The sequence below is a fragment of the Mirounga leonina genome, unplaced genomic scaffold (assembly GCF_011800145.1).
Source record: "Mirounga leonina isolate KUSES-001 unplaced genomic scaffold, KU_Mleo_1.0 Mir_127, whole genome shotgun sequence".
NCBI classification, from domain to species: domain Eukaryota; kingdom Metazoa; phylum Chordata; class Mammalia; order Carnivora; family Phocidae; genus Mirounga; species Mirounga leonina.
The window spans coordinates 72,934,159-72,951,821 of record NW_023270316.1 but is presented as its reverse complement, the minus strand read 5'-3'; the positions used below and the strand labels follow the sequence as shown (position 1 = coordinate 72,951,821).

Below are 17,663 nucleotides of genomic sequence, written 5' to 3'. Positions count from 1 at the left end.
CTTTGGCTCAGGTCATGATCCTGGGGTCCTGGGATCTGGCACCCTGCTCAGCGGGGAGTCTGCTTCTCCCTCTCCCTCTGACCCTCCCCCTACTTATGCTCTCGCTCACTCCCTCTGTCTCTCTCAAGTGAATACATAAAAAATCTTTTTTTAAAAAAAGGGTAACAGTTCTCTTGTCATTTTTGTAGCAAATACTTTTTGTCATTTTTTATTTGCCTTTAAATTTTTGAAATGATGTGTTTGTTTGTTTTTAAGATTTTATTTTTAAGTAATCTCTATACCCAATGTGAGGCTTGAACTCACAACCCTGAGATCAAGAGTCGCATACTCCACCAACTGAGCAGGCCAGGTGCCCCTGAAATAATGTTTTTGATAGCTATCCATTGTTTTCTTCATAATTTCTTTTCTTCTGTACTAGTGCAGAGCTTGAACTTACAACCTCGAGATCAAGACCTGAGCTGAGATCAAGAGTCAGAAGTTCAACTGACTGAGCCACTCAGGCGCCCCCATAATTTCTTACTTTGCCTTTATACCTAGAAAGTTTGCTACATTCAGAGGTCAGACTCAATACTGGTTTAAATAGCATGATGTTTGATGTCAGCTAGGCCTGGATTAGAATCTATCTTATAGGAGTAGATGCTGGTTGTTGCAAAGATTAAATCAAATAATTTAAGTTAAAGAATCAAGCACAGGGGCGCCTGGGTGGCTCAGCCGTTAAGTGTCTGCCTTGGGCTCAGGTCATGATCCCAGGATCCTAGGATGGAGCCCCCACATCATTGCATCATCGGGCTCCCTGCTAGGCTGGAAGCCTGCTTCGCCCTCTCCCACTCCCCCTGCTTGTGTTCCCTCTCTCGCTGTCTCTCTCTCTGTCAAATACATAAATAAAATCTTAAAAAAAAGAAGAAGAAGAAGAAGAAGAATCAAGCACAAAGCCTGGTATGCGGAAGTACTCCATTTCTTTTCCTTCTGTTTACTAGGGATGCCTGGGTGGCTCAGTCCTTAGGCATCTGCCTTGGGCTCCGGTCTGTGATCCCGGGGGTCCTGGCATCGAGCCCTGCATCGGGCTCCCTGCTCCGTGGGAAGCCTGCTTCTCCCTCTCCCACTCCCCCTCCCCCTGCTTGTATTCCCTCTCTCACTGTGTCTCTCTCTGTCAAATAAATCTTTTCCTTCTGTTTACTATTTAAAAAAATTGATTCAGCAAATCACAGAAAACACAAATGCCCAATAAACACATGAAAATATGCTCGACCTGCTTAAGAATCATGGAATGTAAAGTTAACTGTACCATTTTCTGTCCATCAGATTAACAAAAACTTAAAAGATGATCTCTAATACAAAGAGTCTGTAGAGAAAGGGGGACTCACTTAAGGGCCCCTGTGATGGTAGTGTGACTTGCCAAACCATTTTAGAAAACAATGACTGTATTTAGTAAAGTTAAAAAATGGGCCTGTTCTTTGACTTAGCATTTCCAATTTAAGTAGTCTAGCCTTTAAAAATACAAAGTTATAAAAGCATGTATGTTAAAAGATGGTTACCTTTCCACTGTTTATAATAGCAAAACACTGACAACAACTTGAATAACCCTCAGGAGGGAAGTCATTAAATAAATATGGTTATTTTCAGTCTCTTCCCACTAGAATGTAAGCTGCCCAAGAACAGAGATTTTTTTTTAAAAAGAGAGAGATTTTGGGGTCGCCTATACGGCTCAGTCAGTTAAATGTCTGCTTTCGGCTCAGGTCATGATCTCAGGGTCCTGGGATCAAGCCCCGCATCGGACTCCCTGCTCAGCTGGGAGCCTGCTTCTCCTTCTCCTTCTGGCCCTCCCCTGCTTGTGCTCTCTCTCCCTCTCTCTTACAAATGAATAAATAAAATCTTTAAAAATAAATAAATAAAAAGAGATTTTTAAACTTATTTTTTATGATATCAGTGTTGTCATCTATCTTTCATAGCAAGTTACTATGATTTGTTTGAGTAGAGCTGACACACAATGTTTCATCAGTTTCAGGTATATATCTGGGATCTTAATGTTGTTCTCCCCGCACATGGAACGTAATAAACATTCAAAGAGATTGTTGAATAAATGAATAAAATTCTGGCATATCTAAATTGATAAAATGAGGTGATCACTAAAAAGAATCCGTTGGATTTATGTGTAATGAGCTGGGAAAATGCCCATGGTATATCATCCAGTGATAAAAGCAACTCACAAAGTAAAGTATGACTTTATTTTGCTTTGTTTTGTTTAAAGGAAGGAAAAAGGAAGTACAAGATAGTATATAATATATATTTGGGTAAGCACAAAAAGTTCTTAGAATGATATGGACAGGGGTGTTAATATTGGTATCCCAGAGGGATGGGATTGAAATAATGAAAGAAAAATTAATTTTTTTCCTACTTCTGCACTGTTTACATTTATTGAAAGGAATTGTTCGTGCAAGCCCTTTCCTTGCATTAATAAAAGCCTGAACCAAATGAGACTTTGCTATGAGAAAGACAGCATGCTTGAATCCTTTGACCACATGTTAGGAAAAGGTGTCCTTGACCCTATTAGGTATTCTTTTTACAATATTGGTTTGTTGCCTTTTTTGTTTTTTTAAGCGTGTGTTGAACACTTCCCCATAACCAGCAAATTTTGCCCTCCCCACCCTCCCACTCCCACCTCCACTTAGTTTGCTCTGCCCGTTCCCTTCCTGCAGGTATCTCTCCCGTCAAAGCTGCTGACTCTCCCGCCCGCTTATCTCTAAACTCTGTGCTTTAGAGCCCGAGCCGCGGCGGGCCGGCGCTGCTCCTGTGGGGCAGCTACTGTGTGCACGCTCGACCTTTGCCACTTGAGCTGCAGGAGGATGTGGTTTGCAAAGGACGTGGCCCAAGGGTCCTTATTTACGAAACGTACCCCCAAAGTGCGAGTCCCTAAAAGAAGCGCCAGAGGAAGGGGGCTGGGCTGGGGAGGGGAGGGGAAGGTGAGGTGTTGGAGAAGCACAGGCATGGCGCCTCCACCACTATTAATATTAACTTTTATGAAGACTCGGCCTTTCTCTCCCCGGGGCTTCACAAAGCAGGAAGTCAAGGGCAGTGGTGCAGGGAAGGGAATTGGCAGCCGGAGAAAACCTCGAGTAAATTATTTAGCTGTGAGACGAGATTAAGAGTGATTCCGCCTCCACCCCTCCCCCACACTTCCCAAAGTGGGCCCAGGCTGGGGATCAGCCCTCAAACCGCCACTAATGATTGAAAATGGGAAATCGTTGGAGTCTGGTGAGGGGCGAACCAGGGAGACTTTTCCCCGCGGAGATGAGCCGCGAGTGCGGCGGGCACCCCTGCGCTGCAACCGGGCTCGGGGCGGGGGCCAGGGGCAGAGGGGGGGCCTCTCCCCAGGTCGCGGGCCGCACTTGGGTGGCTGTTGAGGAGAAGAAGCTGGGGGGGCGAAAGTGCAAGAGCGCAGCCAGCAAAGGGGGAAAGGTGCAGGTGCGTTCGCACTCGCTGCTCCAGGCGACACCCGCGGCGACGGACCCTGGGCTTTGTGCCCCCTGCCGGGAGGCGCGAAAAACAGCCCAAGGGGCGGGAAGGGCCGCTCCGGAGGTGGCTCAAGCGAGCCGCCCGCCGCCGCCGGCCCTGCTCAGCCCTCTAGCTCCCCACCCCGCCCGTCCCGGCTCCCGGGTCGGTTCCGCCGGCTCAGCCGGGGCAGCAGCGCCGCCTGCCGGGCACTTGGCGCCAGCTCGGCCGCGACGCAGGCGGAGACGCGCGGGAGGCGCGGGCTTAGCGGCGGGCCGGGACGCTCGGACTGGGGCCGAGCACACCAACACTCCGGTCCTCCCTTTCAAAATAACATCGCTCCCGCCTGGCCGCCGCCCGAGCCGCTCAGCTCCGCCGCGGAAAGCGGCTCTTGGCCTCCCGGCGGGGGTCCCGGCAGCGCCCCCACCAAAGCGCTGCGCGCCTTTGAAAAATCGCCGGACGTGGGGGGGCGCCTGGATGGCTCAGTTGGTTAAGCGACTGCCTTCGGCTCAGGTCATGATCCTGGAGTCCCGGGATCGAGTCCCGCATCGGGCTCCCTGCTCGGCGGGGGGTCTGCTTCTCCCTCTGACTCTCCCCCCTCTCATGTACTCGCTCTCTCTCATTCTCTCTCTTTCAAATAAATAAATAAAATCTTTAAAAAAAAGAAAAATCGCCGGACGTGGAACTCGCAAGCACAAAGCAACTGCTGAAACCAGGCTGTCCCAAAGAATGAAAAGAAAGTGCCTGCGGTCTTGAAGCGCGGCTTCCGGAGGGGCGCAGACGCCGGCGGGGCGCTGCGGGGAGGTATCCCCTGGGCTTCCGGCCGGGCTGGCACCTGGCCGGCGCGCACCCCGCACCGGGGAGGGGGGTGGCGGGGGAAGCCGGGAACTCTGCCGGGACACCCCCCGCTGACGGCGGCGGGGACCAAGCGAGGGCGAGCGGGCGGTCTGACCCCGACAGACCCGAGAGCGGCCCTCGCGTCTTCCAGGCCGCGGCGTCGGAGGGCGGGAAAGACGCGCCACCTGCGCCCCGACGCGCGCTGAGAGCTCGAGGAGGCACGTGGCGCTAGGGCTGTGGCTCCCGGGGGCCCTGGGGACGGTCCGGGAGCCTGAACCCCAGTGCGGCAGGAGCGGATGCGGGGGCGTGCGTCCAGCCCGCACGGGAAGGGGTGAGGCCGCCCCCACCAGTGCCACCACTGCCTTTCCTAGTACCTGGGGCCGCGCACAGAGGCCGTGACACCGGTCCAAATGCTTCCCCCTAGCCTATTTTGGACAACCATTTCTCTGTTTGGGCATGAGCAAAGTCTTCTTCCCTTTTTCTGTCTAAAACATTCAAAGACTCAAATCCAGACGGTTTCTCTGAGGTAGACGTGTGAGCTGGGAATAAGCTAAAAGTTTAAAGAAAGTAAAAGTTCTCTGCGTTAGCCGGGTGATGGGTATTGAGGAGGGCACGTACTGCATGGAGCACTGGGTGTTATATGCAAACAATGGATCGTGGATCACCACATCAAAAAGCAATGGTGTATTGTATGGTGACTAACATAACATAATAAAATTTAAATAAATAAATAAATAAATAACAAAAGTTCTCGCTAAGGAAACAGCTTGCTTCCTGTTGGTGGGGTCTGACTTCAGATTTGCGAAAGTCACGCCCAGCTTCATGCAGGAATCCCGAGTCCATCGAAAAAATTACTCACGGAACAGCTTCAGATGGCACGGTCATTTAATTCATTTGGTCATTTGACCTTTTAGTTCTAGTTCTGGCCAAGTGTCCACCCAAGAGTAGCAGTTAAAACACTGGATGTACATTTCGAGACTCTAACCCTAGAAATGAGAAATAAATGTTGATTGTTGGCTTTCTGTGGACTTAAGATCATGATCAAGAATGTCATTCTGAATCAGTCTAGTCTGTATAACAGTACATCACTAGCAGGTGGTTATGTCAAATTCGTAGATAGGATGAAAATTATAACAGGAACAAATGAAAAGAATCAGAGGATTTTGGATTCTGAAATTTGCGTTATTGTCATGAAAGTGGTTTGAGGGGGGAAAATAAGTTTTTATTTTACATATGTGGATTCCAGACACACACAGTCTTTCTTCTTGTTCCTCCTACTGCTTCTATATTACTATTTATTGGGCAGTGGTCTCTGAGCCTTGCTTAATTTTGTCACTCTTCTATTTGTTTCTAGCAACTCACATAATTCTGCCTAGAAAACAGGAGGGGGGACTGAAAATAGAATCTAGTTCTGCCCAGTTTTGTTGTGTTTTTTGTTTTTAATCCATTAGATGCACAGAGTGAAAGAACAATGCATTAAGTGTCTTTCAGGAGTAAAAGACAGAGGCTGCCCAGGTCATTTTTAACAACGCTTAATGTGTGGTTTAGGTATTTAATCTTTGTCACTCATTCTACTAATCGTCCATAAATTAAAATTATGTAAGTGCCACCCAACAAGCCATTGTATATTTGTACTACAATGACTAGCTCCTGCATTGTTTTTCATTGTTTGCTTTCCTGAGGTTGGAGAGGAATTTATCAACTAACACTTGTATGAAGCCTATTATTGTCATACTAAGGATACAAAGCTTTATAATAGCAAACTATCAATCTTGAAAGTTCTGATAACACATAAACAATTAGAAAAGAATTCCTTTCCTAGAAATCAAAACACAAATATTAAAATGCATAAAATGCCTGGGCTCCTATTTTCCAATACAATGTTGGGCACAAAAACCTGATACATGACCTGAATATTATTTTTTACATAAATGTGTATGTGTGAAGAGACTGTTTGGTTATCATTTAACCTCAGGGAATTCTTCATGGATGAAAACTTGTTGTGTTCTGGTTTATGGATTAGAACTCTAGCACAGAATCGCCAGGATCCTGCAGAAAAAAAAAAAAAAGAGCCACAGGTCATTTAATTTTATCATTATATTATCACTATCCACTGAGGTTAATGACAAATTCCAATATGGAAAAACTGTTGTTGAAACGAATGTGATGTTTGGGTACTAGAGACATAGGAGCCAAAAGGTCATCCGTGTGCTTGCCCTCACGCTCTCTAAATTGATTCTTCCAAGACTGACTCTTCCAAGAAGAATGTCAAGGTAAATGTTGGTATAATCTCTAGAGCTGGAAGATTCTACTTTATTTGGCATGTGAGAGGTTTGGTTTTGTTTTACGTCTTATTTCATAATCTTCAAGAAAGTAATGATATGAGAAGTATATATTCCCTCTGGTTTGTAGCTAAGACGACATTTAGTGATTGTTTTGGCCCAGTATCACTAAGCCAATCCCACGGTTACCAATAAAGCCTGCTTGGTTTCCTAAAATTATAGTCATCCACTTGTAGAAAAAGAGGAGGAGGTGAAAGGAAAAGGAAAATAAAACTAAATGTAAGAATTATGGGGGTTAATAAAATTTTAAAAAAATAATTATAGAGGTTAGAAGTTTGCATGGTCTCAATGTAATTTAAGAAAATAAAGGTTAATTTTAGATATTTACAAGTTAATCTACATTATTAGATATGAGTGTGTTTCTTATCCTCCAAAGCACAAAACTAATTCAACACAAGATCTGTTGCTGTAGTTTTATTCAATGTCAGGGAAAATCATGGGGACTAGAGTAAAATGCTTGAAATGATCTCAAGGGATGAATCGGCATTACAGAATTAAATCCACAGCAGCTTTTTGGGGTGCTCCCGCAAGAGTACAGAATTGACACTGAGGTGTTGGAATGGAAATTGCTTCCAAATAAAGAAACTTTCAATGCCATCTAGTTAGAGTACTTGCCTCTCTGCCCCCTTGGGTTGAAAGTGTCCTGATCATTATAAGGAAGTTCCTAACTACATCCTCAACTAATATGAATCTCCCAAATACTACTACAAGTGTCTGGGGATATCTTTAATGGTAGGTGAAAAGAAAAGTCAACTATGCACATCAGTGACTCATCTTCATGACTGGAATGTTAGTGCTTTGCCACTTGAGATTTTATGCAGATGCCTGGGCAGTGGAAATCAAGAGACAACGAACTGGGGACTACTTGACAAAGTAAGAAAAACTCAATGAATTAGAAAAACTTCAGAGGTGACTTGAGAAATTATCCTTGCTCAAAGGTTCTTTATAAGGATTCTTGCACACTTTGCAAAAGATGGTTCATGATCAAAAGCAGCAGTAGTTCTTGTCTTTATTGGGGATTCATCCTAAGTGTATGTTGTAAATTGCTTTCCCTTACTTTACCTTATTTGATTCCCCTATTAGTGGCAGGGATATCCCCAAGGTCATTAAACCAGTAAATAGCAGCCTGTCTCTAAAACAAAGTGCAAATAATGCCCCTTGAATCTTCTACAGATTTCTTTTTAAGTAAGCCCAACTTAGGGCTTTTACTCACCACCCAGAGATCAAGAGTTGCATGCTCTACAGACCCAACCAGCAGGCGCCCCATGTAACTGAAGTTTTTTTTTATTTCTGCTTTGTTGCCTTTTCTTATTTTTTCCTGAGTGGCTGTGAATAACAACAGCAAGAATACTCCTGTTTATATATTAAGATTTCTATTTAAGATTAGTTTTCTTGACTGGTGTAGGCCTCTTACAGATATCATCAGAAAGAAGTGAAGCTAAAAAGAAGCTGAAACTTTTATGGCTCTCATTAGCAGCCCATCTTGCTAACTTTATTGGAGGAATATGATAAAGCCATGAATTGTTCACAGAAGAAAAAAGACTCAGGCTGTCTTCTACCCATATATGCCGTTAAAAAAACCCTTTTTTTTTTAAGATTTTTTTAAATTTATTTATTTTTTGAGAGAGAGAGAATGAGAAACAGAGAGCAGGAGAGGGAGGAGGGTCAGAGGGAGAAGCAGACTCCCTGCCGAGCAGGGAGCCCGATGCGGGACTCGATCCCGGGACTCCAGGATCATGACCTGAGCCGAAGGCAGTCGCTTAACCAACTGAGCCACCCAGGCGCCCCTAAAAAAACCCTTTTTTTATGGGGTTTTTTTTTTTTTTTCTTATTTTAACCCCGCCCAACATGGAGCTTGAACTCATGACCCTGAGTTCAAGAGTAAAACGCTTTTCGGACTGAGCCAGCCAGGCTTCCCTATATATGCCTTTTTGACATGAGTTCCACAATAAAGGTACATTCTTCCCCATATTTATCCTAAGTTCACTGTTTTCCTGTATATTCATATCGTACCCATATTACTGTAATTTTTTAAAAAAGAGACATCTTGTGCAAGAAGGCCCTTTTAGAACAGCCAATAGCTCCCCTCAGCCAAATGTGCTTTTCTTAAACACTCAGCAGATCCAAGAATCTCCTGCGCCTGACTAGCTTGAACTTCGTTTCAGCCGCCCCACGACCGCAGTGGGGAAATCTCGCCGTGCCCCAGTTTGGGAGCAGCCGCGGTGGGAGAGGCGCTAGAGCTTGCAACCTTCCAGCTGGGTCAGAACTAGGTCCCTTTCCGGTCCGCTCTAGAGTCCGAGGGGAGCGCGGGCTCCTACCCGGCTCTTCCCAGAGCGCGCGCGCCCCCTGGCGTCCGGAGCTCCGGGAGGGCGCCGGGAGGGCCAAGGAATGGCGAGGGAGGGCTAGTGATCCCGGTCCCAGAGCTGGAGGCCCTGGGAGCAGCGAAGTCATCCTATCAAAAATAGACCAGGGCGTCCCAGCGCCGACCTCCCTACGCCTCCTCGGGCGGCACTGCCCACTCGCGCCAAGTCCCCGTGTTGCCTCGGGTTTGCTCCAGGGGCGAGTCTTGGCGTCGCAAGCGCGGTGGCCCCTCTTTGCTCGCCCCCTCCACGACCCGGGAGACCAGCCCCGGACCTGCATTTCAGAGAGCAGCCGAGCGCCCTTCCTCGCCCCGGATGCGCGGGGCGCCGGCCCGCGGCGGGCGTCAGTGCAAGGGGGCTGGACCCGGCGAGGGGAAGAACTTGTAATCGCTTGCAGCGGGACAATGCTGACTTTTGAACCTCTAACCACTAAGCAAACAACCCTTGTGCTCTCGCTCCACTGTCCAAACAGGGTTTATTGACAGGCGTTTCACAGCAACGCATAGCAACCGCGGCGGCGGCTGGGGGCGGACGTGTGGGCGCGGCCGGGTGCGGGTCCTCGCTCTCCTCCCAGCGCCGGACTCCCCAGGGGGCACGGAGGCCGGAAGAAGGGTGGGGGGGCGGGCAGCCTGGCCGGGAACGCCACCCCCTGCTCGGCGGACCCCACGACCCCACCCAAGCCCGAGAGGCGGGCCAGGCACTCTCCGTTCAGCTCTGAGCCGGGCGCCCGCGGGCCCGGCCACCAGAGCCCCTTTCTCAATCCCGGAGCGGAATGCCACCCGGAAGGGCCGCAGAACCGGGGAGATGCTGCAGGCGGTATTTAGGTCTCGCTGCTCTGCTCTTCCTCCCCAGCCCTCGGGCCACCTCCTCCCTCTTCTGGGGCAATGATTAGAGCTCGAAGGTGCTTGTGGGATGACCGAAATGGAGAGCAAAGCCCTCTTCCCCAGGCCCTGCCTGCGCAGAGCGCCCAGCTCGGCTGCTTCCAGGACCCAGAACCTCAAGGGCAGCAGCCCGGTGCCCCGTGGATCGGCCAGATAACAAGCACCCGCCTCTAAAAGGGTCCCCTTATAATGGTTCTTGAATTCTTTGTGGAGTTGGGGGTGCGGGCCAAGGGAGGGAGTTTCGAAACACAGGGCAAGGAGTGGAGACAGACAAGGGCTCACAGAAATGCGCGGTGATTCACAGAAGACTGTATTCCTGGAAATGTTCCCTTGAGAGAACAGGAAATAGAACATCTTTACTGAATGCTTATGTTTAACTAGCTGGGCTATGGGACATCCCTAGGGTGAAGGGAATCCCTGATGAAGGGGAATGTCCGCAGCTGCATCAGAGTGGATTTGATGAGATGCTAGGAGGGGATTCTCTCACCCCCACCCCACCCCCATAATTCTCGGCAGCTTGGAAGCAGCTGACCATTCAGATGTGCATTTTGCCCAAAGGCACCCCCAGGAGAACCACACATTCCACAATCCAAGGTTGGGCTCAGGCTTGGGGGCAGGGAAGGTCTCAGAACCTGCTCCCTCAGGCTTCTGACGCTCTGGGGTAAAATGAGGTTGTCCAGATAAGCTTCTCCACCCCCTCCCTGATTTTTCTAATACTAGCTTGCAAGTAGACAAGATATTTCATTTCTTTAAAAAAAATAATAATTCCGGATAAAATCTGAAGACGATAAATACAGAATCTGAAATCTGGAAAGCTCATTTATCTCTCTCTCTCTTTTTTTCTTTTTAGAAAAACTTCAACTGTGTTCAAATATCCCCCACTTCCCTTCACCATATCACTTCTCTCCCCATGGATCCAGAAGGCTTTTTAAATGCTGGCTTGGATGTTACACAGACCAACAACCCAAACAGCAGCAACAACAACAAAAACTCCCCTTCTTCATCAGCCCCAAGATTGTGAAAATGACAGGAAGTCCAGGTTGGCTCTGGCATTTACAGCACTGATATACATTCAGCTCAGAGAAGCTCTGGTGACAGGCTTTCTAAACAAGGCCCTGTCCCGGGCCCTCTTGTCAGGCCTGGAGTCCAATAACCACGCCCCTCACACCATACACCGCGCAGAACACCAGCCAAGCCTTTCCTGGTCTGGGAAGGGGAGAGAAGAAAGACAAAGACCTGGGGGTTCTGCAGTCTCTGGCAGGTCCAGGTTTCTATCTTAGCTGCCTCTGACTTTTGCAGTTAAATCTTGCCTGCCCTTGAGGCAGGAGGGACCAGCCGGCCCTTGAATGGCAGTGAGTAGGCAGTAGCCATCTTGGCTTCAAGCACTGGCGTTCCTCCGAGTCCCTCTGTCCCCTCAGCTTGACCAGAGATGCGTCCCGTCCCGCAGATTCTGGAGGCCAAGAGCTGGGGAGGACGGGGCTGAAAGCCTGGTCTGGTTAGCCAGTCCAGGCAATGCTTCCGCCAGTACTAAGCGAAGCCCCGGTTGTCACAGCCCATCTCCTGGCTGGCAGAAAGTCAGACCAGAAGCAGTCCAAATCTGGGAGAATGTCTTCCTTGAGGCCTCCGACCCCACTTGTCTTTTCTCCCGGCCCCCATTTTTCCTCTGAGAGCTAGGTGAGCGGGCGTGCACTTGTGCATGGGAGGGGAGCAGCTCTCTCCTGAGGATTCTAGCCGAGTCTCTGCGCCTCGTGGCTCAGCCTGGAACCGCTCCGCTGCTGCCGGCCACTATAGGTCACTGGGTGACAGTGGGGTTTAACACCCCCGCCGCCGGGCCCAGGACCCCAGGGACGGAGCCCGGCACCGAGCCTGGCAGGGCAGACACGGGGCTCAGGGGCTCCGGGACGCTTCTCAGAGGGCCCGGCTGCGGCTGGGGAGGCGGCGGGGCAGGCGGCGGGGCTTGCGGTGGCGGCGGCGGCTGCTGCAGCTTCTTCTTGTTGATTTTCCTCTCCTTGGCTCTGCGGTTCTGAAACCAGATTTTAACCTAGAAATGGAAAGCGGAGAAAAACAGAGGGTGGTGAAGGAGCCGATGCAGGCGGGAAAAGGAATGGCCCTCAGCACCAGCAGCAATACGTCCCTCTCCAACGGAAGAAGTGCCCTCTCGGACTCCAGGATCCCCAGGCCTTCTCCCAGCCTTCCATCCGAGAGCCCCAGGACAGCCCAGCGCCGCAGCCCTCCCCTGAGCCCACGACGGCCTCGGCAGAGAAGCGCCTTCCTCCCTCCTCGTTCGCCACGTTTCCTTCCAAAGCAGCCTTTATCTACAGCTTTACTGCCAGAGTTCAGAGTCTCAGAACCTGGGAAAACAGAAACTGCAGAGCCTTTTCTACAACAAGCAAGAGAAGACCAGCATGGATATACTTCAAAATGACAACCTTGGGCCTCTCAAAGCTAAACGGAAATGTAATACTCCTCACCTTAAAGCTGCGAACGAGATTTAAAAAAGAGAGATTTATCCATTTTTTTGAGAAAGAGAGAGAGAGGGCGTGCGTGCGCGTGTGGGAGGGGGAGGGGCACAGGGGGAGGGAGAGAGAGTCCCAAGCGGACTCCACGCTGGGCTCTATCCCACAACCCTGATATCACGACCTGAGCTGAAACCAAGAGCCAGATGCTTAACCGACTGTGCCACCCAGGCGTCCCCTGAGAATGAAATTTAATGTGGGGCTTCCCAGTGATGGATTTGGCCTGTTTTTTTTCTAGACCATATAGAGTGTTCATGAGTCAAACCTCACTCTCGTTTTTATGGGCAGGGATTAGGGTCTTATATTATTTTTTCCCCAGGTATGGTGCTGGGCACAAAGAAAATAGGTCTTTAAGTCTTCTTTCACCGAAACAGAATTGTGGATTAAACTACTACTCAGTTTTTTTCTTGCACCTCCCAGGTCCCGGAGAATAGGAAAAAAAAAAAAAAAATTAACATCCAAAAAAGACAACTAGAGGTGGAAGGAAACTTTTCTAAAAGCATTCGGAAGGAAATACTCTCTATCCTCCGGTTTTATTTATTTATTTACTTACTTACTTTAAGTAAGGTCTACACCCAACGTGGGGCTTGAACTCAACAACTGTGAGATCAAGAATTGCATGCTCTGAGCCAGCCGGGTGCCCCTCTATCCTCCTACTTTAATCTGCCCACAGAACTGGGTAGATTCTGGGGCCCAGCTTCTAACTCTGCCGGAGGAAACCCCCCCCCCGTGCCCCCCAGCCAGTGACCAGGCCCTGGAGGGAGCAAGGCGGTTCCCACCTGCCTCTCGGAGAGCCCCAGTGTGGCGGCCAGCTCGGCTTTCCTCCGGATGGTGATGTAACGACTGTAGTGAAACTCCTTCTCCAGCTCCAGCCGCTGGTGATCCGTGTACACCACTCGGTATTTGTCTTTCGTCCTGGTTTTCACTGTGGAGGAAGGAGAAGTTAGGCTGAGAACTGCAAGGCGGCCCATCAGTCATGGGTAATGACAAACCTCCCTAACCCAAGGGCCATTTCTCTTCCTCCATCACCCCAGGGGGCCAGGGTTTGGCTGGTTCCTGCCAGGTCTGACAAGACCCCCCAGGGGGTCCTGAGGGGAGGGTGCGAGGCTATCCAAGACAACTAAACTAACCTTGGGGTTAAGTGGTTTTTAAAAATGAAGAAAAACTAAAACCGCATAAGCGCATGATAACAGAACCCAACCACCCTTCTGGAAACCAAATATAGTACTGCAGCAGGCTAGGCCCAAAGGGCAAGGGGGCAGGACGGAATCTCCAGAATGCTGGGAGTATTGAGATTTTCAGGCCTGCCAGAGATGGAAGACCACCCTAAAAACAGCTGGGGATGTGGGTATGTGCTGGTGACAATGTGTGGGATGGTGGTGTTACTTTCTGTTTGCTTTATTAAAAGTGAAAAAGGGGGTGCAGGAGCTGACAGGTTCCCTCAAGTCACCAGAATCTTGGCCCATCTGGTGGAATTCTGAGCTGGGGTCTGGCAGGCAGGAAAACCCTCCCGCTGGCAACATTGTATACCTGGCTGAATCTGATCTGGCATTTAGCAGTTTTTCTTTTTTAATCCCCCATTTATTTCTGCTACAAACTCTGCCAGAGCTATCCAGACCAGTGATCTATGCTCATTGGATTGAGTCAACATATTAAACCTCAGATGGATTGTTTTACTGAAGGGCTTTGACAAATAGTGCCGTTGTGGTTGGAGCAGGCCCGAGCCTGGCGTCTGCCCCGGGTCTGTCCTGGGTCAACCCTTGGCAGGGCCCTGGCCGGGAGCTCTTCCCTCCTTGCGGCCCCAGGTCCAGGTCTTCCTGCAGCCGAACAGGTTCAGCCGCCCGGTGCCCAGTCCTACTGGAAGATCTAAAGGGTCTGGGAGTTTCTTGGAGGTGTTTAATGCCCCGCAGGCCGACTTTGTTCAGGTAGAACCCTTTGCAAACCACAACAAAAGCGCCCTGGGAAGATACAGGCCGGATCAGAGGGAGCTCCCCCGAGCCGCTGAAAGGGGAACACAGCCGCAAACAATGCAGGACAAGGCGATCTTATCAAAGAAAAGCCCTTTCAATGCCTTAATAACAACCGCATTCTGTTTGAATTACCACTACTGAGCAAATGGCGGTCCCGGCTTTCATCCCCCTCCCCGCCAGGCGCATTAACATAAACACGGCCCGGCAGGCGCATTTGAATGGGCGCAGCGGCCCCGACCCCGCGCCTGCTAGAAAGTGAAGGGAACTAACACGTTCTGAGAGCTTTCCAAGTGGAGGGCGCGTTCACACGCGTTGCCCGCCTCAAACCCACTCGAGGCGGCCAGCGGTAGTCGCCCCGTTTTACAGATGAGAAAACTGAGAATCAGACTAGGTCACGCAGGTAGTATCAGGCGTCGCTGACCCTGCTGCCAGGTGGGAGCCTAACGCGCACCTCCAGGGCTGCGGAGCAGGGCGCAAAAAAAGCTCTCGGAGCTGAACATCCCAGGAGCGGTGCTCGTCCTGGGGTGCTTGGGAGGACTCTTGATCCAGCGCCCCCCTTTCAGTACCCCGGATGGGCCGGGAACGCGGTGACCAGGACCCTTGAGCGCGCTGCGGCCCGCGTCCCAAGGGCTTTGGAGGCGCCCCGCACCCCCTGGGAACCGAGGAGGGGGCTGGAGGAGGGGAGAGATGAGAGGGACTTGTGAGAATTCATTATTGACTGCGAAAGTCACCACCCTCTTTCCGGGCCCTAAAAGAGACAATGGCAGGGCTGGGAAGGTGTATATCAAAGCGAGCCGGGCCGAGGACCAACCCCCTAGCCCCTTGACAGATGATGCTCCGCAGAGGAGTCGGGCTCTGGCCCGCGGGCCGCGGCCTCCCGACATTAACATCACAAGGGCGCCCGGCGCCGACTGCGGCCTTACCACCTCGGCGCGGGACATCACAGCGGCCTCTCATCTGCTGACCCCGCGGCCTGGGCTCCTGTGGCTCCCCTCCCTCTCCCCCTCCCCGGCCCAGGCCCGGCGGCCACTCTCCCGGGAGTGGTCTCCCTTAGGGTCCCCGGTCGCTGCCAGTTGCGCCCCAGGCAGGCTCCCTAAGAAAGAGCCTTCTCTGAGACGGCGCTCTGTTCAGGCGAGGGCGCCTCCTCTTGGGGAAGGGACCTAGCCAAGACTCCGAGGCTGGCCCTGTGGCCTTCTCCCTGGGCGGCCGCATTTCCCACCCGGCATGTGCCCAGTGACGCAAATACCGATGCCCAGAGACAGCCCCCAAGGACTTCTCTGATTTATACGGCTGTAATTGGCTATAAAGCTCTGCAAAGTGGCCATAACCTGTATGCGGGCCGGGCTGGGCCAGAAAGAAGGGAAGAGAAAAAAGCGGAAGTGCAGAGGGCTAGGAAGACTTCGAGGAGTGCAAAGGGGACGCCAACAGGACTCTCCCACCACACCTATTCACACTTCCTTCCCACTTTGACACACATCCCCATACCAGAATGGGCAGACCCAGAACTAATGAGCCCCCACAATCCTGCAAGCCTAGGATGTCTGCAGGGACATCTCCTGAGCAAGCTTCTTGAACGTAGGTGCGCGTGCACACACACACACACACACACAGACCCCTGAGACCCTGGAAAGGAAGGGTGGGGAGAAATGATCCCTGTCTGGAGCAGTGGCTGAATCCTCACCAAGGATTCCTCCCCTTCCCCCTCCGCAGACACAGGAGGACCCCCACGACTTCTTGCTCCTAGCCCTCCAGCTTTTGATTGAACTAGCTCCTTCGCAAATCAAAGGTTCAATGAGGGGGCGCGCTCCTTTCCCCTTGGTTCCTGGGACCTTTCCCGCAACTGCAGCTTTGCTCGGTCTCCCTACTCGCCATAGCTCTTGAGATCCCTTGAATTGGCCCGAATGGCCGAATCTGGTTCCACGCACAGCCTCGCAGCCCTCCTGGTCCCCCAGGCCACCATTCTTCTTGAGTGGCTCAATGGCGTGGAAAGAAATGCTCTAAAAGCCCGGCCCGGTCGAGTGCGAGGCTCCTCTGCCCCGCGGCTCGAAGCTGCGCAGCGAGCGCGAGCGGCAGCAAGTGGGGAGGCGGCGCTCCTGCACAGCCGTGCTATGCCGACCTTCCTGGGAGTGTCCCGACAGTGTTGGGACGCTACGAATGAAGGACCCCTGGAAAGAGGAAGGGGCTCCTCTGCCCTAAACCGAACGCGGGCTGGGAAACCAAAATATTCACTCCCCGCCCGCCCCCCCCAGCCAGCCCAGGCGCCAGGAGAGAAGCCCGGCGGTCGAGGCCCCCTGAATTGGTCTCCCGGGCCGGCCCTCCCGGCGCGGAGCTCCTGGACAGCTCTGGACGCCTCCGTCCGCCCGGGACACGCGGCCCGCCCGGCAGCCCGGTCCTGCGGGGCGCCGCCACCGCCTACCTTGGCTTCCGAGGGACGGCTGCGCGGGCTTCCGCATCCACTCGCACAGGTTCCGCCGCTGGCCGCCGGGGGATAGCTGCTCGGCGGCGGCCGTGACGGCGGGCCCGGGAGGGCCGGGGTTGAGTGTCTGCAGCAACCCCGAGGCACAGGAAGGCGCGGCGGCCGGGTGGTGCGGGTGGTGGTGCGGGTGGTGGTGCGGGTGGTAGTCGGCCGGGCTGCTGTAGCCCATGGCGGCGGCCGGGGAGCCCCCGTTGAGGCCGTGGGCGACGGCGTTGGCGGCGGCCGCGGCTCCCCCCGGCGCGTAGCCGTTCCAGTCCTCTCTGAGCGGGGCCCCGTACGCGGCGGGCCAGGACGGCCCCGGGGACTGCGCGCTGTCCAAGTTCGCGGCCGCGGCGGCCGCAGCCGCCACATGGTAGCCGCCGTAGTCCGGGTACTGCGGGGGACTGACGAAGTTCTGCGGGGCCAGGTTGAGGCCGCCAGAGTGGCGCACGGAGCTGGGGTACATGCTCACGTCCTTGTCCAGGAGGTAGCTCACGTACATGGTGGCGAGGGCCCGACAGCAAACCTCACCATGCTGCCTGGGGACCGACGCTGGAGGCTGCCGGAGGGCGCGAAGGGGAAGGGGCGAGGGGGCGCGGAGAAGGGCGGCTGGCTGCGCCCCAGCCCGCAGAGCTCCGCCGGCTCCTCGCGGCACTTCTGCCTCTGAGGCGGTCCCTCCCTCTGGCCTGCCTCCTCCCTCCTCCCTTTCTTCCTTCTTTCCTCCCACCTCCTTCCCACTGGGCTGCAGAGGCGGGGAAGACCCGCCACAGGCTGGAGTGCGGAGCCCCAGGCCAGCGGCCTTTCGTGATTAAC

At 52.3% G+C, this 17,663-nt stretch overlaps 1 protein-coding gene across 1 annotated transcript; it reads right to left on the bottom strand.

Moving 5' to 3' along the window:
* Positions 1-11,701: 11,701 nt before the first annotated feature.
* On the bottom strand, positions 11,702-17,352 carry CDX2 (caudal type homeobox 2). The gene is made up of 3 exons (XM_035002971.1): positions 16,812-17,352; positions 13,205-13,350; positions 11,702-11,950 (listed from the first exon to the last, which is right to left on the bottom strand). The coding sequence occupies exons 1-3, from the start codon at positions 17,350-17,352 to the stop codon at positions 11,702-11,704; spliced, it is 936 nt and encodes a 311-aa protein (XP_034858862.1).
* Positions 17,353-17,663: the final 311 nt, after the last annotated feature.

Excerpts from the sequence above, each read along its gene's own strand:
- CDX2 (XM_035002971.1), bottom strand. The coding sequence starts at position 17,352 with ATGTACGTGAGCTACCTCCTGGACAAGGACGTGAGCATGTACCCCAGC. Across the intron at positions 13,351-16,811 it reads GCCGTCCCTCGGAAGCCAAG|TGAAAACCAGGACGAAAGAC; the intron begins GTAGGCGGTGGC and ends CTTCCTCCACAG. Across the intron at positions 11,951-13,204 it reads TGGGGCTCTCCGAGAGGCAG|GTTAAAATCTGGTTTCAGAA; the intron begins GTGGGAACCGCC and ends TTCCATTTCTAG.